Genomic DNA, 21,472 nt, shown 5'->3' on the forward strand with positions numbered 1-21,472 from the left:
AATATTAAGTATTTACTAGTTGATAAAAAACATTTTCACTCTGGTATGTTTTTGGTGATTTGAGGTCACGCACACTTGCTACTGTCTGGCCAGGCGGTCTCTGCCACGGCTCAGTGAGGAACGTAAGGCATCTGTGTGGAGAGAGGAAAAATTTGCTGGCACCTTTACTCACTCGCTTCTCTCCTTACACACTCATAATCACAGCCCTTGATATCACTCAGCTTCTTTAAAGAAATAAAGACAGCCACTATTTTATGTATTTTGAAGTTACTAGACAATTGTAAAAATGTATTTCCGTTAGTAATGTCATGAAGGGTACATTGCCCAACTGCTCCTTCCAACCTCCCCGCTCACAGCTTCTGTTCCCCACGTGTAGGTGAGATGCACAGACTCTCAAGTTGCTGTAAAAGGCAAGCAAAAAGTAGAACTCGGCTATGTCCGGCCTTCACCCCGGGCTAACCAGGTGCCGCGTGGGGGTTCACACCTGTCTGATAGCTGCAATTTCTCTCTGTCCTCAGAATTCTTCTATGTGTTTGATTTTTGTGGGAAGAAACAGAAATCATTTTATATCTAAACATCAATCGGGCTGGGTATGATTATAAAACATACTCTAAATCAGAATTAAGCACTGAAAGAACTCACAAGTAGTCTCTCCAGAGACTTCTCAATGGAAGAGGTTGTAGATATCGGACTGTTCCCCGAGGCTTTGTCCCAGTAGCTTCCACCCATCTAAAAGGCAGGTCTCTATAGAGTTGACAGGCCCCCCATGTAAGTATCCCACAAATGGCTTCCACTTCTATTGATGTGAAATAATGCGTAGTTGGCCACTCTAAAAAGATAATGGGGGGGATGGGATGAATATAATGTGTAAGAAACACATTATCCAGCTCCTTTTTTAAGTAGTATGCTATAAAATGGCGTTCAACAGTCAATAAGTTTTATTTCAATTAATGCCCTTATACATCATCTGATTTCTTTCTTACAGAATTACTTGGTTGTCGTTAATATACTCTAACTTCAATCCTAATGATTAAGGATTTTCCAGAATTTTTTCTAGTAAATATTCAAAGTTTTTTCCAGTGAGGTCTTTATTTGACCTCAGACTATCAGCCAATTTCTCAACAATAGGCATTCACAAAGTAGCCGCAAATCAGACCCCATAGGAAGGTGTATATTACAAAATGCGTTAGCCGTGGACAGATGATTATAAAGTTGCAGCTATTCCTGTTTATCGCTTTGATGTAGTACAAGGAAGAAGAGATGTGTGATTTTTCTTATTAACAATTTTAATTAACTTTTAATTGATTTCTGGGAAGATAAATGGTTTCATTATAGCATCACACACTGAGCTCCTTGGCTAGATATTAAACATCAGTGCAAACTTCCTGACAAACTGCTGATAATAAGGGATTTTATGTTCGGTTATCTTGTCTAACATCTACATACTCATCTGTAATAGTAAATAAATGGAACCACCTTGCTTTGCCAGCCCATGTCACCTAACTTACAGGACCTTTTTTATGCTCCTCTATTAATTAGGAGATGGAAAAGGAAGGAAATAGCATTTTGCAAACATTCCAGTTCCTTTGTCTCTATTAGATGTGAGTCTCGGTTTCTGTAACATTTTTGGAGTATTTTCCTAAAGAATATTACAGCCTTTTATTCCCTGAGCATCAAATGCACATCCTTTCTTGGAAGCTGGGCACTCAGGGAATTAAGTTGTGGTGAACTGGGTCAAAACGCGCGCGCGTGTGTGTGTGTGCGTGTGTGTGTGTGCGCGTGTGTGTGCGCGTGCACACACGTGTGCAGGAGGGCACACTTGACGTTGAACATATTAGTCAAATTTCATACTTCAGCTGGCTTCGAACTTTGAAACCCTATTATGAGGATGCCCTCCCTAACATTTATTTTTGACCCACCTGTTGAATAGGTGTTTGGATATTTCCTGTCCAGAAATCATCTCACTTTAGGAAACAGATGGCTATATTTTGGAAAAATCCGATACATGGAGGGTCGTGAGACAGGTCCCTTCTGAAAGGACCCATGGTTTTGGGAAAAGAGTGTAAACCAAAAGTGGTACAAAGAGGCTTTTGTTTACCATGGAATTCTGATTCCTGACATGACCTCCAAATGCTGGACATTTTCCTAGAGGTGGTACAACCAGAACCCCGGGATTTGAATAATGGATGGATGTTTGGAGTCTCAGAAGTGAATGAGGGATCATCGTGGCAAGCCTTGAAGAAAATGTCAAAAAGTATATACTGAGTCCTAGGGAAAGGTGGAGACTTGATTTGACCTGTGTGTAGAGCTTGTACAGGAGAGTGAAGAGTGAGACGAGGCTGAAAATGTGGGTTGGAGTAAACCATGCACAGGCATCTTGACTGCCTTCCAGAGTTTGCTCAATATGTTGAATAGAGAGAGGCTACCTCTCTATTGCTTGGCGTTTCTAAATCTGGTGCCTTAGGTATATCCCTCCAGAACGTCACTTTGTTCACTTAAAATAGTGATGACATGGGAGGAATTACGAAGTCATAAAACATATTACCTTTTCTGTCATCTCAGTTTCCCAAATCTGTTTATTTGAACACAGACTTCCCCTCTGTCTTTGCCTCCTCTTACTTTTCCCCCTTAAAATCCATTGTAACATGCCATGAGTGTAGCATAAGGAAAGCTCACACCCGGAGTTCCTTTATCAAAGCCAGGCCTGCAATCTGATATTTCATTCTCTCCCCTTGGCCTTTTCTATCAATTTCAGCCATTTGGAAAAACCTCCCATTGGCCTGCTGAAAGCATATATATATGTGTGTGTGTGTATATATATACAAACACACACACACACACATATATATATATATATACATTTTATGTTTTCTCTACCATTTATTATTTTACTATAGACCATTTTAAGAATCTCGACATGGTTGAGAGGATGCATCATCATGATAGACATTTTTTTATTTGTTTTTAATGTTTTTATTTACTTTTGAGACAGAGAGAGAGCATGAGCAGGGGAGGGGCAGAGAGAGAGAGGGAGACACAGAATCTGAAGCAGGCTCCAGGCTCTGAGCAGTCAGCACAGCGCGCGATGTGGGGCTTGAACTCACGAACTGTGAGATCTTGACCTGAGCCGAAGTCAGACGCTCAACCGACTAAGCCACCCAGGCGCCCCATACATTTTTTTTTTTAAGTAGGGCTTCATGCCCGGCATGGAGCCCAACGTAAGGCTTGAACTCATGACCCTGAGATCAAGACCTGAGCTGAGATCAAGAGTCAGACACTTCACTGACTGAGCCACCCAGGCGCCCCACAATAGGCATTTTCAAGTGCATCCTGGAGAATAAAAAGTCCATGCAAAGAAATATTGCATGAAAAGCACCATGGACACATTATTGAAAGGAGGCCTTATTCTTGGCATTGCTCAGTGAGCTGTAGCAGTAGTTAACAAATGGTGTGCCCCTCAAGATACTAGTAAGTATTCTGCTAAACAAACAGTAGTGTGAAAGGGTCTGTGATGAAATTCCTTTGGAAACTGCTGTTAACAGTGGCAGGGTTTGAAGTTATCAACGACTAACCCTCTACATCTAAACTCACCTACACAGGTCTTCTATGGATGAGACTGGAATTGTAGGTGTCCGTCGGGGAAGAGCCTGCATAGCTAAACAAGCAAACCATAGAGTATCTTTATAAATAGATCCTAAATGAGACAGTTATCCAATTCTTCCTGCCACATTCTCCACTCTCAAGTGAGAGAGGAGACAGAGCCAGGGCCGTGGTCTTGCTAACCTGTCCTTCCTCTCAACAAGATGAAACATGGGGGAGGAGGTTCCCATTCAACAATCCTAAATAAAGAAGACCTTTTAATCCAGCACTTCTGTGAGCTGATGTGCGTTAGGAATTTCCCAAGGGAAAACATGGTTAATGCAGCAGTTTGGGGAATGCAGACATGATTAGGAGGTTCTTTCTGAAATGCAAGTTTGCTTTTATATCCCAGTCTCTTGTCAGGGTGAGTGTCCTAACGATCCTCTAGACTAGCTCTTTGCATCATCAAGATGATGTTGTATCATCAAAAGGTGAGGTCTTTCTCAGGTCACTTGTAGGTACTGCGTCTGCATTGTTCCGATATTAATTGTTGGGTTAAATCTGTAATAATGTCAATTTACTTAAATTTACATGTATCTTAGTCAATGGGACAGAAAAATGGCACTGCAACTAGTTTAGAGAGAATCATTCCAAAGCTATAGTCTATCTTACTCATGTTATAATGACGATCTGTGCCACGTTTGTGAATTTTATTTCTGACATGCATTGCGGTAGGAAATGAGATTCAAACTGTTCTCCCACTTCACATATTTTATTTTATTTTATAGTTGAGAGATCTGGGACCTAGGGAGAAAAAGTAACATACCAAAGTTAATGACATCAAAAAATAAGCTGGGAACACTGAGACCAATCAGCATTTCCACAATATAGCAGTCTCTCCTTATATAACAGTCATTAGCCACCTCAACCTCCATAACCCCCCTTGTCATTCTGCAAAATGCTATAAGTACAAAGGTATCCACTTGTTATCATGTGCTTGTTTACGTCGTGATAAAACACTACTATGGTCTTGTAAAAAATTCTGTTTTTTCAGCATAAACTTGGAATCAGTGGTTTCACCAAGGTGATCAGAGTCCTCGATGCAACTCTGATAATTCCACAGTTTTTGGTTTCAAATTCTTACCCACAATTGCAGAGGATAATAAAGCAAGAATCAAAGTAAGCCCGGACGACAGATGTACAGTGAATAAAATACTCTAAGAAACCTTCCAACTACTACATAGAAGTGTGAATACACCCACTTATGTGTGCCAGTCTATAGCATTCGTTTATGAAGTGTGCCAGGCGCGGTACTAGGAATTGAGCGTTCAGTGAAACCAGAACATCCCAGACCATACTCTTATGGCTTGCCTTGTGAAAAAGGAGAGAAGTTCTTACACAAGTAAGCACGCTGATAGAGAGATAAATTTAAATTAGCCAAAGTGGCATACACGACAGGTACTCGGAGCTCTCGGCCTGTGTGATGGGAGAGTCTAATCTCCTTTTCAGGAATCAGAGAAGACTGCTTTGAGCGAGTGGCATTTACACTGCCACGTGAAAGATGAGTGTGAGGAGGTGGTAGCCGGGTAGTGACAGCAGAAGCCGAGGAGGCAGAAGTTTCTGGAGAAGTTTGGGGGTTGGAGGGAACACAGTGAAAGCATTTTACCGAACCTCTTGCCTGTGGATGGTGAATTTGAATACTGCCCAAAGCACTGGAAATCATTGAAGGATGTTAAGCAGAGGACTGATGTCATTATTTCCCCTCTATAAAAGGTCTCTCTGAAGGGATGTAACTAAAAGAAAAGAATTAAGAGGTAATTTAGTTGGGGCACCTGGGTGGCTCAGTTAGTTAAGCTTCCAGCTCTTGATTTGGGCTCAGGTCATGATCTCACGGTTTGTGAGTTCCAGCCTATGCTGATGGCTCAGAGCCTGGAGGCTGCTTTGGATTCTGTGTCTCCCTCACCCTTGCCCCTCTTCTCTCTCTCTCTCTCTCTCTCTCTCTCAAAAATAAATAATAAAAAAAAGAGAGAAGTAATTTAGTAATCTAAGTTGTAGTCAGTGGTGGCTAGGACCAAGGTAATTAGGAGTGAGATATTATATGTGGGTGAAAGCAACACATTATAGACAGACAGGGATTATTTTGTAAATGACACTAGGTCTTGGACCTTGGTACTTAATATACCATGTATCACAGCCCGCAACTGAGCCTCATACGTGGTATTAAACTTGCTTTCTCAAATTGTTGCATGAATGAATGATTGATAAGATAAATGAAGGAGGTATCATAAATATCTACTTTCTTTCTTATATAACCTATTATGTTAGTAGGAGGACCATTTACTGAATGGCGATTGTTGGAGGTGAACAAGATTTGGACACAGAAGAAATCGAGAGTTCAGTCAGGAACATGTTAAGCTTCTGATTCTATGCTAGACAGAATAATGGCCCCCAAATATGTCCCACATATGAATATGTTACCCTTCATGGCAAAAGGAACCTTGTAGATGTGATGAAGGTTAAGGATTTCAAGATAGGAAGATTTTTCTGGATTGTCCAGGTGGGTCATAATGTAATTGTAAAAACCCTTCAAACTGGAGGAGGATGTCAGGAGAGTGGGTCAGAAGGTTGAGATGGAAGAAGGAGGAGAGAGTCAAAAGTGAGAGGGACTTGACTCTCCATCGTTGGCTTTGAAGATGGAGGAGATGTGCCATGAGCCAAGGAACGTGGGTAGACTCTAAGCTGGGAATTGTCCTCACATGACAATGGAAAACTAGGTGGGGAAGCTCAATCCTACAACTCAAGCAACTGAATTCTGTCAACACCTCCAACGAGGAAAGGGAACTTCCCCGACAGCCTCCAGAAAGGATCACAGCCCTTCCTGTGCCTTGATTTTAGCCTGATGAGACCCGTGTTGAACTTCTGAAATACAAAGCTATAAAATTATAAACTTGTGCTTTGTAAACTACTCAACTTGCGGTCATTTGTTATGGCAGCCACAGAAAACTAACACAGATATGCATGAGGCATTCTGGGAGGTATCCGCCAAACAGCCCGATGGATATAAAGCAATACATACACACACCCAACACACATACACACACACACACACACACACACACACAGAGCCACACACACACACACACACACACACACACACAGAGCCACTTTACTCAAATTGAATCATTCTATAACACATCTTCCCTTATATGGATGAATAAAAACATATTTTGAACAGGGATCATTTAAAGTACTGGTTATATAAACAATTGCTTTTGTGATCTTAAGAATTTCCACAGACAGGGATGCCTGGGTGGCTCAGTCATTAAAGCACCCGACTCTTGATTTCAGCTCAGGTCATGATCTCAGTTTGTGGGGTTGAGCCCCACACCAGGCTCTGCACTGATAGTACAGAGCCTGCTTGGGATTCTCTCTTCCCTCTCTGTCTGCCTCTCCACTGCTCTCTCTCTCTCTCTCTTCCAAATAAATAAACTTAAAAAAAAACTTGCACAGATAGCAAAATGTCACTGAAATTTCCACAAATGTTGGTGCTAATAAATAAGACCTATTTATATTATATTACTGGATTACATTTTTCTATTTACTTACGCAGTGATTTCAGACAAAAAAATAAGTGTTTTTCCCCCAAAGGGGGATTAGTGTTGTCATTTAGTTTTTCCTCTAAGTGACGAGCTTGACTAATTTGTCAATAATTTGTATGGCAAGTTCTAGGCACACAGTAAAAGTAGAAGAACATGTGTCTATGGAAACTCTTCAGGTCGTTCATGGTGTTTCTTCCTCTTTGGGCATTCCTGCAGTCCCTCCTCCGTCTGTTCTCTGGTTTAGCCTCGAGAGGTAATGACCTCCCAGGGGAATTTTTGTTTGATGAGTCAAATGGACAAATCCTGCTGTGATGTCAAGTTACAAACACAGCTTTCACATCTTGGACTTCACCATTTCAGACAAGACAGAAGCATTCCGCAATGCCCCCAACACGCTTTGCTAGGGTTTGTAAAAGTGGAGGTACCTCTGCATGTGTACTGTTAAAGCACTTCCTGCTGCATTCAGGCTTTCTGGACTATAAATGATTATTTGTGTCCCCAGCTCCTAATGCAGTCCAGTGTCTTGTCTTCCTTCCTTTCCTTAGCGACAGTTTGGGGCACAATTATATAGCATCTCATGGCTTCTAATATTTACTCCAGTTTCTTTGGAAAAAAGTAACACAAGAGCACCTGTGTAGCTCAGTCGCTTAAGCGTCCAACTTCAGCTCAGGTCATGATCTCATGGTTCGTGGGTTTGAGCCCCATGTCGGACTCTGTGCCGATAGCTCAGAGCCTGAAGCCAGCTTCGGATTCTGTGTCTCCCTCTTTGTCTGCCCCTCCCCCACTCACGCTGCGTCTCTCTCTGTCTCAAAAATAAATAAATATTTTTAAAAATTTAAAAAATCAAAAAAACAAAACAATAACAACTGTTTAACACAAAATGCACAGTAGCTGATAGTGACTGTCAAAATTTATATCACAACTGAGTTTGGATAAGATTATTTCTCATAACCCTCTATTAGAAGAATGTTTACTCAAAATTCACACATTGTATTTGATGCAAAGTGATTTTTATGTGACTTAAAATTTTTGGTTCCTATGTTACTATCGTATCAATAATTCTCAATTACCATTTGGAGATTGTATTGTAATTTCAAAGAAGAGTCCTTTGCGGATGCTTTACAATTACTACACTTTTACTCCCATTTGGATTTGGGGGCAGATTTAATTTTAAATCTTAGTTTCATATGTTCATTTGTTCTAACCTTCATTACTCCCACAGGTATTTATTAAGTAGTTTTATACGTGAGGCATTGTACTAAGAACTGGGGCCCTGTACATTGATTTCTTATGTAACTCTAAGCAAGATCATTACATTCCATAAGCCACAGTCTTCTCATTTGCAAAATGGGACCAATTATATTTATTCATAAGAACATGGTGAGGATTGGGGCACCTGGGTGGCTCAGTCAGTTAAGCGTCCGACTTTGGCTCAGGTCATGATCTCATGGTTCGTGGGTTCGAGCCCCACGTCGGGCTCTGTGCTGACCGCTCAGAGCCTGGAGCCTGTTTCAGATTCTCTGTCTCCTTCTCTCTCTGCCCCTCCCCTGCTCATGCTCTGTTTCTGTCACAAAAATAAATAAATATTAAACAAAAATTAAAAGAACACGGTGAGGATTAAATGAGATCATGTACATGGTGCTTGAAAAAATATATATATGAAAATTAATATATAAACTGCTTGAACAAAAAGTAATGTAGCATCTTAAGTTGTCATCTAGTAGGTTATGTTAAATTAATTAAAAACCAGACATGTGTTTCTTATTTTCGAATTCAAAATCATTAAAGAAATGATGGTCCAGGAAAAATTCAGTATTATTGTAATATGAGTTTTCTGTCATAACATAATGCTGTTATTGCTAATGATACTATCAAGTTATGTTCTGGTCATTTTGAATGAAGAAAAATTAGTGAAACTATAGTATATTTCTTTTCATGTTATAGACTTTTGCATTACATCATCATTATTTTTTTAATTTTCTCCTTAGAGAGAATATTCAGTTAAAAATACACCATCACGTATCAACTACCCCTTCTAGCAAGGCAGCGTAACAACATATAATGTGAAAAAATCATGACAAACACACTATGTGAATTCCTTTGTTTTTAATTTCTATGCAGGCAACAGACCCTGATGCGGGAATAAATGGCCAGGTGCACTACAGTCTGGGCAACTTCAATAATCTCTTTCGCATCACATCTAACGGGAGTATTTACACAGCAGTGAAGCTTAACCGAGAGGTCAGGGACTACTACGAACTTGTCGTTGTGGCAACCGATGGGGCGGTTCACCCGCGTCACTCAACTCTGACGCTGGCCATCAAAGTGTTGGATATTGATGATAACAGTCCCGTGTTCACTAACTCAACATATACTGTCATCGTAGAAGAGAACCTGCCAGCCGGGACCACCTTCCTTCAGATAGAGGTGGGTGGAAGACGCGTTAATTTTGTGAATTCCACATTTTAATATCTCCATTAGTGTCAGGTTGCAGATTTAGCAAATAAAAAATCAACACACCAAGTTGAATTCCAATTTCAGATAAACAGTGAGTAAATGTTTAAGTGCCTCTCAGATATTACATATTGTATTTTATCTAACAACCTTACTTCAGGGATATACCAAAAATTAAGAGGAGAAAAGATACATTTGTAAGAAATCAAATAACAGCTGTTAATAATTTTTTTAATTTATAAAATTAATTTTACATACTTATTGTAAAAATTGACAACACAATAGTCTATAAAGAAGAAGTTAATAATCTCCCACTTTGTACATCCAGGATACCCAGGATTAAATTTTTATATGTATTCTGTGACATTTATCTTTGTACTCCCACAATATCAAATAAATATTTTTATATTTACATACATGCAAATATGCATGTGTGTATGCATATATCCATATATATATATTCAAATAAGTGTTTTCATGTATGTATATATGCAAATATGTATATATGTATATATGCAGCCATGTGCATATATATCTATGTATGTATGTATTCAAATAAATATTTTCATATATAAATATATGCAGATATGCATGCATGAGAGTGTATGCATATATACCTATGTATGTATATGTAATCAAATAAATATTTTCATATTTACATATATGCAAATATGCATGCATGCCAGTGTGTGCATATGTATGGGTGCATGTGTATATTCGAATAAGTATTGTCACATTTTCATATATGCAAATATGCATGTATGCCAGCATATCATGTATACCTATATATACTAAAAAATATTTTCATATTTACATGTGTAGAGATTTGCCATATATTTTACAAAAGAGGATATTGCTGAACCCATTGTTTTTACTCTCAGTGCTCTTCAGAAGTCTAACTGTCCTGTTTAACAGTGTCCCCACATTCAAGCCTGTTTTTTCAGTCCTCAGCTACAATACTACCAGAAACTCTGGACATTCTGATTCAGTACATTCAGTTGGCCCAGAAATCATTTTAAGCAACCGCCCCTTTAATTCTGACACAGACGGTCTACGAAGTATATTTTGGGGGGTGGAAAAAAATCTAGTCTTTCCTTGACCTGCCATCCACAACTTGAATGTTGTTAGCATGGATTTCAAGAACTTGCAGTTTTTTCATAATTCAACTCAATAAATATTTAGGCCAAAACATTAATCATTCTGAAAAAGGCAGGTGCCAACCAGGGAAAGGGCCCTATTTCTCCATTTATTCTTCTGTTCATCTATTCATTTATTCATCCATTTATTCATCAAGCGTATTTTCACTGTATATTGCATGCATTTATCCTCTGCTGCACTTGACCGATGCCAGCGTGGATAAGACAGATTTCATGCCTTCCTGGGGTTTTCAGCTGGGTGTGGCAAACAGACAAGCCAACCCTAATTGCAGTAGAGGTTCTCAATGCAAGGGGCTTAAGAAATCACAGAGAGTTTAGAAATCTAGTCTTGAGACGTAGATAGTTTCTTCCTACATTGTGAATGGAGAAGCAAGTCAGTTTTTCAAGCAGCAGAAGAGAGATTCAAAGCATTGGAACAAATCTCTTGAAATCCTTGGGGAGAGGAGACAGAGAGATGCTAGAAAATGTATGGCTCCTTCTTCCAGTTTTCAGGAGATTGGGGTTAACCCAAACTAGAATGGGAAACAAGAAGGATTTTAGTTAGGAAAATGACACCATAAAATGTGTGCTTTCCTCGTATCTTCTAGTCGTGGTGTCAGTAACTGACCAGGGGGCCAAGACATAAGTTCCCATAGCAGGTGCAAGCATGGCTGTGTGCACCTTCCGTCACACCTCATCTCCCCACTCCCCCTCGCCCCATCCCATTGCCTCCACCAGAACCCTCTGCCTTCTGTGCTAGTCCTGCAGGACCCACAGCTGACACACACCATTCCCAGTTCTGAACACCTTTTAGCCGCCATGTCCCTGCGTGACTTCTATTTTAGTATCTGTTTGTTTGCTTGTTTTTTCCCCCCGGAGACATTAACCTGCAGGGCAGGATTTGTGTCTTGACTCATCTCGTGCTTTCGTGCATAATAACTACTCAATAAATGTTAATTAAATGGAGTATAATAGGGATCTTTAGAAATGTACTATAGGATCTTTGTAAGAAGCAATTAGTACTTCTATTTTCTTAGTTTCCTTATACTCCTTTAATACTCTATTATGTGTGTGAAAAACACTCAATAAAAATTAATCCTTATTTAAAATATTATTTTTCAAGGTTATGCAATTAGCAGGAAATAATAATAATTTATGACTATAGTCATCTCTTTACTGTGCTACGATTCTTTTCATTAGTGATTTTCCAGGTTAAATAAATCTAGTAGTAAGATAAAAAGATGATAAAGAGTCATGGGACTCTGTCTCCCTGTCTCTGTTTGTCTCTCTTTCTCTCCTTCCTCTTTCTGATACATTACTTAACAAAAAAGCTTTTCTTTAAAACACGTCGTTTGATCATCATGTAATTCGTGTTGTTGTAGGTACTGACACATGACCTCCATCAGGCTTGTCGTCCTCTGGTTTGGGAGCATTGCCGATATGACCGTCTTTCTGCTTGACTTGTTACAGGCCAAAGATGTTGACCTCGGAGCAAATGTGTCTTATCGGATCAGAAGCCCAGAAGTCAAGCACTTTTTTGCACTACATCCGTTTACAGGAGAACTCTCCCTCTTAAGGAGTTTGGACTATGAGTCATTTCCAGACCAGGAAGCAAGCATCACTTTTCTCGTGGAGGCCTTCGATATTTATGGAACGATGCCACCGGGCATTGCTACTGTCACAGTGATAGTGAAGGTAGGGAACACAGATGACTCCTGGTTGCCTACTCCATTCTCTCTACGGAGTCTGTAGCACACCTGAGTGTCTGGGGCAACGGTTCCTAACAACACGGTAGTACCAGACCCAGAGCAGAGGTCATCACTGTGAAAGACCTGAGGAAAAGCCGCGTTGTTTACAGTGTAGAAGATACATTTGCATGAAACTCTAAATAAGAATTTTAACACTGGCTGCCTGAATGTCCCCTTAGTTCTGGATTCTCAATCTAGTTACAGTCTCTCCAGACTACAATTCAGTCCAAAGTTGACAACACCAGGAATAATCACTTCATCCAAATCCTCCAATTTAAAAGTTCTAAGAAGAAAAAGGGTACTGAAAAAGTAGGAGTTCGAAGGCCCAAGAACTAATTAGTTTAGTTTAGTTCATAAGCCAAGATTCTGGAACAAAATCAGCTTGGGGATCAGCTGGAACTGGGGTCAGGATGTGGCTCAGCCATGTTCAGGGTCTGAGACGCTGAGGACTTTGTTAGCTGTTCCAGATTTCTCATCCCATCCATCGTAGCAATCTGTGCCAGGTGACTGCTTGAGAGAGCATGGTATCTTGTCTTTGGGGATTCTAGTGATTTCTAAGGCAACACCTTTAGAAGAAGACAGGAGGAGGGATTTGTCAGCTCTCAATTGTTAGTGTGTGTGAAGGTCACCTGAGCCGTGGGCTCCACTGTCAGATTCCTCTGCTCCTTCCCAAAGGAGCACTTTTCCCAGGGGAAAGCATCACAGACGCTTTTCTGCAGATGGATGTTCGCTTACAGTGAGAGAAACTTGGGTTCTGAGGATGATTCCAGTTCTTGAAAGTGCTGTCCATAGAGGGCTGTACGTATACAAGGTTACAAAGAACACAAGTCATAAGTACATAAGGTCATAGTCAACTTTTCTACATGTTCGTTTTTGTTTTTTTGTTTTGGGTTTTTTTTGTTTGTTTTTTACTATGCACATTTTTGTAGGGTACTGCCATGTGTAAATGGTAGAGTAAGAAATAATCCCTTTTCTTGAATTTTTGTTTGATTGTTTAACCAATAACAAATCTATACTACTGGTTTTCTTAGACAATAAATTACTGATATGAAAACATAGAAGATTGTTAAAGACTGTGCGAAAATATAATTAGGATGACCTTATTTACCATGTAGGTAATTGCTGTAATGTTCTTGACTGTAAGAATCTTTGGGTCTTGGTTTTGTCTTTTTGTTGCTGGGTGGATAATCTTGCGATCAGAGAGAGACACAAAAATTATTCCACTGTTCCTTCTTTACACTTGACCTAGCTTATCTGCTGGAGCACACGTGATATTTCTTCCCTGGGGTCCTGCTGTCTCTTCTAAACTACACTGGGAAGGGGACACGTGTCCCTTCCACTCGCAGATGCCCAGAAGCTCTCTGGAGAATTTTATTAAGGTTTGAATTCCTTCCTTCTCAGGCATCCACAATGGCTTTTTGCCTACTTCTTCCACTTTGCATCTCTCTAGCCTAAGAAAGTTATTTTATTTAGCCTAAGAAATTTAGAGATCTGTTTACAAAAGCACTTTAGGACCATGGCAGTGTTTTGGTTACAAAGATGTGTCAATAAGCCCAGAAACGAAGACCAACATGAGCCTGACCTAAGTGAACTAACCATGTGGCAGAAAGACTCTGAACCAGGTGAAAAGTTTGGGCCACGTTACCCCAGTCTACACTTGCCTGCCTCTGCGGTTTGGTGGAATTGTCCACTAAAAACATTTAAAATACCAAAATGGCCACTTATTGGCTGTTTTGAATAAAAAAAGAAGAAAAGACTTGCTGCTTATGGCCATCTCCCCTGATGGGATGGCCTGCTCTCAAGATGGGTGTGGTTCATAATGGAGAGTTCTTTTTTTTTTTTTTTAATGTTTATTTATTTTTGAGAGACATAGTACAAGCAGGGAAGGGGCAGACGCAGAATCTGAAGCAGACTCCAGGCTCTGAGCTGTCAGCACAGAGACTGATGCAGGGCTCGCACTCATGAACCGTGAGATCATGGCCTGAGCCCAAGTCGGGCTGAGCCCCGCAGGTGCCCCGATAATGGAGAGTTCTAAACCATCACAGACTCTGACCTGCCTGTTTTGCATTCAGCTTGGATTGATTTGCTTGGATTTTTTTTTTTTTGATAGAAGTCATTGGAATCAAATGGGGTCCAAACATACCATCTAATCAAGCAAGATGTGTTCTAAGTAAGTCTCATTCTCTGTCTGGGACTGGCATCTCTAAACACGCATCTCAGGCTGCCTGACCACTCCTTTGTTTTAACACTTGGGTGTCATTTCTGGCTTCCACGTCGGCTTTCACATCGGAAAGGTTTTGCTCATCGATGGACTTGCTCCTTCAGAAATAGGAGAGCGTCGACCTAATTTTTGTTGTCTCAATTGCCTTATCTTATTTAGAGAGGTCAAACATTTTCATGGTCGGGCCTTCCTCACCTATACAAAATTATTTCTGATTTATCATACTTTAAAAACAAAACTCAACCAACCAGTATTCAATTGTAGACATTTTCAATGCCACTTTCTTCTTTCAAGGTGATGCAAGCATAATAACATTTGCAGAACATTTCCCCAAATGCAGGCTGACACTCGCCTGTCTTTCTTCTGATCACTCAGGTCTCAGATGATCACAAAAAGCTTTAAAACTCTACTGAGTAATATTGGGGCCCATAGGAAAATATCATGCTTGTCTGTTTTGAAGGGAAGAATGGAGTACAATTCTCACTTCTCCACAAATGTAGGTCTTTACGAAGCATACAGATTTTTTGTTATTGTTTTTTTACTTGCAGTGTGACAAGCTCTTTTGCCGGTGACATAATTGCATAGTATTTGCTAAGAGATATTGCTACCCAAAACAGTCACCACAGGGAAAGCATCATGAAGATCTCTCTTTGAAAATGAGAAGAAACATAATTTTCTTTTGTAAAGAAGAAGAAGGGGGAAAAAAGATCCAACGCTTAATATCTACTCCATCAAACTTATTTAAAATCGGAGCGAGGATGGGAAAATTGAAGCGATGCTTGGAAGGAAAGTTATGTCCATAGTAGAAAAAAAAAGTAGAATTTTATCACAGATACCTGCAGAGTGCTTTCTGAGTGATCCAGAACAAAACCAATGGTGATCATACAATTCATATGTATTTTTGTTGCAAAGTTTTTGTAGGACACTGATATATACAACCTTCTTCGTTGTATCTTGATTGAATATAACTGAAAAATGGACTACATAGTAGTTAAATTAGATGATGTGAGTAAAACTCTGAAAAATAAAACTAAAACTCTATACAGTTTAAAGTGAAAAACCCAGAGAAAAATATACCCTTACAAATGGAGTTGTGCTATCCTACAGAAAGTACACACAAAGAAAAGGTCTGTCTTCTATAATGAGCCAAAAGATGAAGACCAGTCAGAAAAGTGGGCGTAGGTGATTTGGCTCTGTGATGCTGGGCATCCCTGAAAGGCCTATGGAGGCTCTTCTAGGACGAACGATGACATAAGTCCTCTGCTGATTATAACTCAGCTGGCATGACTGCAGGGGGAGGGCAGGGGGAGGCGGTCCTTCTGTAGGGGCAGGAGACTTGGCTCTCCAGTGTGTTTGCCTGTGTTGCAGATGCAGGTGTGGGAGGAGGGCAGGGGAACTGGAAGGGCCAGACGTGAAGTAACATCCACAAGGACCAAGGCTGCTGGGGTATGCAGTGAGCCCTGGACGATGGGGCTAATATTTTCATCTTTCAGAGGTGTTTCCTCTCCAGGAGGAAGATAGATGTCCCTGTCCCCGTAGAATCATAGGGAAGGGATTGCTTTTCCAGATGGAAACTCAATGCCTGTTACAAAGGGGCACTTGTCACACCACAGACCCCTGACGGCTGGTGATGTGCCGCTGATGCTCCATGGTCACGGCCCTGGTAGAGTCCTAGTTTTCATCCTCTCAGACGGGTCGCGCTTTAACAGACCGGGAGATGGTCCAGCACTCAAACAAATGAGAACCTTGGCACAGTTCAGGATTTATAGCATCCTCCTTCCCTTTCTCTGGAGGGAGACAGTTGAATAAAGGATGATTTCAATGAACCAGCTAGGGGGGTATGGCCATGCTAATCCAGTGATCGTTATTTTTTTTTTACCACTGCTGACCTTTCCCTTAGGGTTGGTTGAACTGGAGAAAATACTTGTTTTGGACTATGGCCTTCGGATATTTTCCTTTATTCCACTCTGCATTATCATATTCTTATTAGTGTGTTCTTTCTAAGATACTCACTGCCAAGTTTAAAGAATGTGGATATATCAGGAAGAGCATGCCATGGGGCTGAGCCAGATGGTTTTTTAAAGTATCTGTTATTCTAGAGTTTTACGACTCGGATGTAACGTACTTCCTCTAAATAAGCAAACCAGAGGAAACAAATAAAAAGGTGCTTGCCCAGACTTAACAATAGTTTCTCACAAGTAGAAATGATTCCTATTTCTGTGGGTCCCTGTCATGGCTCCCCAGATATCACCCAGTGATTTGTGGGAGTCCCAGGGAGGTGCCTTCCTTGTGTACACAATTATGTTCTCTTACTCCTCAGTGATTCTTTCATTCTCCTTTTTACTGGAAGTCTCCAAATCTGAACTGTCTCTCTGTGGGGCAGTAGATGCTGATAAGCCTGTTGATAGCAGTTACCGCTATGATCTCCCCCTGTGCCTGGCCACCCTCGAGGTGGCTACTGTCTCCATCCTGATGAGTTGGCTACCACAGACTTGTGGGCACTCTCAGTGCATCAGAATTCTCAATAGATTCTCTGAAACCTCTCATTCATTCACCAAAGTCATAGAGTGTTCAAAACAGAGTGTGCGCCTTTAATATTTCGCTGTCTTTGGGATCTCTCAGGATGTATTTCCTAGAGCATGAGCTGCTCGAGATGGTTAATGGGTCTCATATACAAAGAATTTAATAGGCAAATGGATTTGGGAAATACTGCTGTGCACAGAAGTAAACAGAGGTCTCCACGGTAGACCTTCATGTGGGTCTTCATAATGTGAACATCAAGAAAATAAAAAGTAATTTCCCACATTTTCCATAGCTGATTATGGAATTTTTCATTTGCTTGTTTGTTTGTAAAGCTTCTGATAGGATTAATTTTCCAAAAAACGAAACCTGGGGACAAATTTATTGGGTGTTAATGAAAATAACTCTAGGGTTAAATATTGAGGAAGTTGTTTTTTTAAGTGTACAAATTCAACTCATACAAGTCTCGCTCTCTTTTTTTTTTATACCAACAAACAAAAACAAACTTCATAAATAATTATAAAAATTATATTCAGGGAAATAGATTAGCATTTTGCAATGTTTAGAAGCTTAGCAGGCTGCCAAGATAACAGTAGAGTTATTGTATTATAAGAAATTTTAAACTGTAAAATACTTTTTTTTTTTAAATTTTTTTTTTCAACGTTTATTTATTTTTGGGACAGAGAGAGACAGAGCATGAACGGAGGAGGGGCAGAGAGAGAGGGAGACACAGAATCGGAAACAGGCTCCAGGCTCTGAGCCATCAGCCCAGAGCCCGACGCGGGGCTCGAACTCACGGACCACGAGATCGTGACCTGGCTGAAGTCGGACGCTTAACCGACTGCGCCACCCAGGCGCCCCTATTTTTTTTAATTTTTAATGTTTGTTTATTTTCTGAGAGACAGAGCATGAACGGGGGAGGGGCAGAGAGAGAGGGAGACACGGAATCGGAAGCAGGCTCCAGGCTCCGAGCCGTCAGCCCAGAGCCCGACGCGGGGCTCGAACTCACGGACCGCGAGATCGTGACCCGGCTGAAGTCGGACGCTTAACCGACCGCGCCACCCAGGCGCCCCTAAACTGTAAAATACTTTTGAACAGAGATCTTTAAAAAGTTGTATGTAGATTTTTTTGTAATGAAAATCCTACCCAGATCGTCTTACATATAGATAATCTTCTGACGACTTGACCCACTCCCTTTCTCCTCTCCTCCGCATCTCAGAATGACTCTTCCAGGGTCTGGAAAGCCCGCACGAAGTCATGGGTCTGCCCTTCACCAGCTGGACCACCATGAGCAACCTGACCTCTCTAAGCCCGGGTTTCTTTATATAGAGAACAGAAATGCCAATAGCTAACATATTTTAGACAAATGAGAGGAGTAATTTAACGGACCTGGCATGATGCCTGACTCACAGTAATTAAGTGTTGTGCACATCAGAGACAGAGAAAGCCTGGACGGGGCGTTACAGTTAGAGAGGATCTGCTCAAAGATTTGAGCTCAGGATATACACGTACATATTCTTCCAATTGCCCTGAGCCTGCTGGCTTGGAAAACAACTCAAAACGTCATCAGCTCCCTGCTCCCTACGTTACCATTCCCAAACTGCGAGGCCAGATGGAAATGGGGTTACAGTTCGCAGCTGTGGGTTCATCAGCCTTGCCCAGGGCTGTGCTCCCCTCCTGGAGCCATCCATCTAGAAGGAAGGTTCCACCTGCCGGCGGGCGTGAGGGAGGGAGCATTTGCTAAAGTAGCAGGCGCATCCTGGGTTCAGTTCAACGCCTCACTGCCTACTTTCGCCACGTCATTGTACTTCCTTCTCATAACAATCATGACACTCAGCAGTATCCTTTCATCTTTGTTGTCTGCTCCTACCCGGCAGCTCAGTGCCAGCAGGTCCTGCTTCTGTCTTGGTGGCAGTATCGTCCCCAACAACGAAAGTAATGCCTAACACCCAGGGGGGCTCCGTCAGTATTTGTGGCACTGAGCACCACTGCATCTGCATCAGGGTATGCAGCCCCCCAAGAATCCAAATAGCCACATACTCAGAAATAAAACCAGAACGAAAACCAACTTAGGCCTCTAGGACAGAAACTGCCAGGACAGGTTTTGACCCAAAAATAGAGGAAAAAATGAGGTATATTTACGATTTGTGTTTAGGAGAAGCCCCTGCAAAACAGGACAGAACAACACAAGATTGTTTGGCTGGAAATGGGTTCTCTGCGCAGAACCACAAGAGAAGGGAGGGAAGTCACGGAAGGCAGCTAAGCCCAGAAACGGCAAACGCAAGGTGTCCGGCTGTGGACAACAGACCCGGAAGGGGCAGAGGACAAGTTAACCGTGCCTTGTGCCAAGAAAGATCCAGGCGTCAGCTTCCTGAGCTCCACAGCTTTTAGGAGGGGCAGGCAGCAAACGGTTGTAGGTGCACAGTGCTGAGCCAGGCAGGGCTGCGGCAGTGGGGAGGGGAGCCCTTCCAGTGGCTGGCCTGGCCCGTCCCTGTCCCTTGTGGGTCATGCGGCGGGAGCTGAGGCCGACGTCTGGCATCTGCTATCTTTTCATCCTTTTCAAAAAGATGGTCAAGGGCACCTGGGTGGCTCAATCCATTGAGCATCCAACTTTGGCTCAGGTCATGATCTCACGGTTCATGCGTTCAAGCCCACCTCGGACTCTGTGCTGACAGTGCAGAGCCTGCTTGGGATTCTCTCTCTCTCTCTCTCTCTCTCTCTCTCTCTCTCTCTCTCTCCCTCTGCCCCCCCCGCTCATGTTCTCTCTCTTTATCAAAAAAAACAAAGACAAAGAAACAAATAACTTTGAGAAAAATAAAGTTAAAAAAAAAAGATGATTGGAATGTATACATTTAGTACTCTTCTATCTGGAAAAATCTCTTACGGAGAACAGTTCTTACCCATGATTCCAGAAAATCAAGACTTTTTTTGTCATCTCTTTCTTTACTGTTTTGTAGCAAACCCGTCATTAATTTGCACTCTCCCAACAAGTTCCTGTTTTCCTGGGATGCTCATTTAAAAAGATTCCTTAATCTATGCTGTGGTCCGCCAAAGTGTAAAGGGTTTCTGTGATTATTTTAGGCTTTCATTTAGAAAATAAATAAATGGAACTCATATTTTCTTCTTTCTAGCTCACTTCAGGTGCAGTTTTATTTGTTTGATATATGGAAACAAATTATAAAGTGACTAGTGCATTTTTTTTTCCTAAGAAGGTCATAGAGTTGTTCCCGATGAGAACTGTGTCAACATTCAGAATACTCTTTAGAAACATGAGCAGTAATTTCGTCCAGACCCACAAGAACTGTAACCCCAGAGCGCACACTATTCCGGGTCTTAAAACTGTTAACAAGAAGACAGAAGGAAGGTCTGCTTCTTTTTTGCCAATACTACCCTCTAGTGGAAAATGGGCAAGAGAAAAGAGGTTGTCTTTGAAGAGTGGAACTTGTCCTTAATTTGCTGCATAACAGAGTATTTGCACAGAAGCAGATTTATGTACATTCTGCGTCAGACATCCCTGGAGCATAAATATAATGAACTATTGATTAGGCTTGTTGGCATTGCATTTCAATAAATTTTCTCATCTGAAATCGTGCATTGTGCAAGAACGTCTTAGCTACAATAGAAGATTGTAACCCCAAAATGTGTACAGTGTGCTATAAAAAGAAATGCTGCTATAGTAGCCGTATTGATTTCTTGCTCACCCTGTCAAAGGCCAGCAAACTGAAGTAGGAGAGGAGCCCGTCTTTTAAAGGCCTTCAGTTTATTTACCGCCTTAGGTTTGTGCCTAATCAGTTTGAGGCCAGATTATAAAAAAATATCCACTCCGCCTTCAGAGGTGAATCTAGTGAATACTTTTCCAGAAAAAAAGGAAAGGGGGGGGGGTCACCGTACTCAGTGCTGTCAGCAGCTATATGACATAACTGGAAAGCCATATCCCTCTTTTTTCCCCCTGAAGAATCAAATTATCCAAAAGCATCTTGTACCATTAAGGTTTGAAGTGTCCTTTGAGATGAAAAAAAAGAAGACAATTTATAGGAACATATTGAATTCATGTCACTCAGTAAATGTGACTCCCAGTGGGTTTGGGAACTCATGGAAAAAAATACTGGTGTTGGGCTCCTTCTGACCTCCAGGAGTTACAACTAAGGGTTGCAGAAGGATTCATTTCCACCCCGTTAGTTCAAGATGCACTCGTTAAATTAATTGGAACTCTTG

The 21,472-nt window shown here is 41.2% G+C and overlaps 1 protein-coding gene across 17 annotated transcripts in view; it reads left to right on the forward strand.

The window, feature by feature from the left end:
- The window catches only part of PCDH15 (protocadherin related 15), a 789,181-nt gene that overhangs the window by 576,604 nt on the left and 191,105 nt on the right, over nucleotides 1-21,472 (forward strand). For all 17 annotated transcript variants that reach the window (XM_047088664.1, XM_047088665.1, XM_047088662.1 and 14 more), the window contains 2 exons: nucleotides 9,300-9,605; nucleotides 12,239-12,463. In XM_047088664.1, the coding sequence (XP_046944620.1) occupies nucleotides 9,300-9,605; nucleotides 12,239-12,463 (531 nt within the window). The remainder of the gene's footprint in view (nucleotides 1-9,299; nucleotides 9,606-12,238; nucleotides 12,464-21,472) is intronic.

The sequence above is a fragment of the Lynx rufus genome, unplaced genomic scaffold, assembly GCF_022079265.1.
Source record: "Lynx rufus isolate CCGP_SWC_20201006 ecotype Redwood Valley unplaced genomic scaffold, mLynRuf1.p SCAF_25, whole genome shotgun sequence".
Lineage (NCBI taxonomy): Eukaryota > Metazoa > Chordata > Mammalia > Carnivora > Felidae > Lynx > Lynx rufus.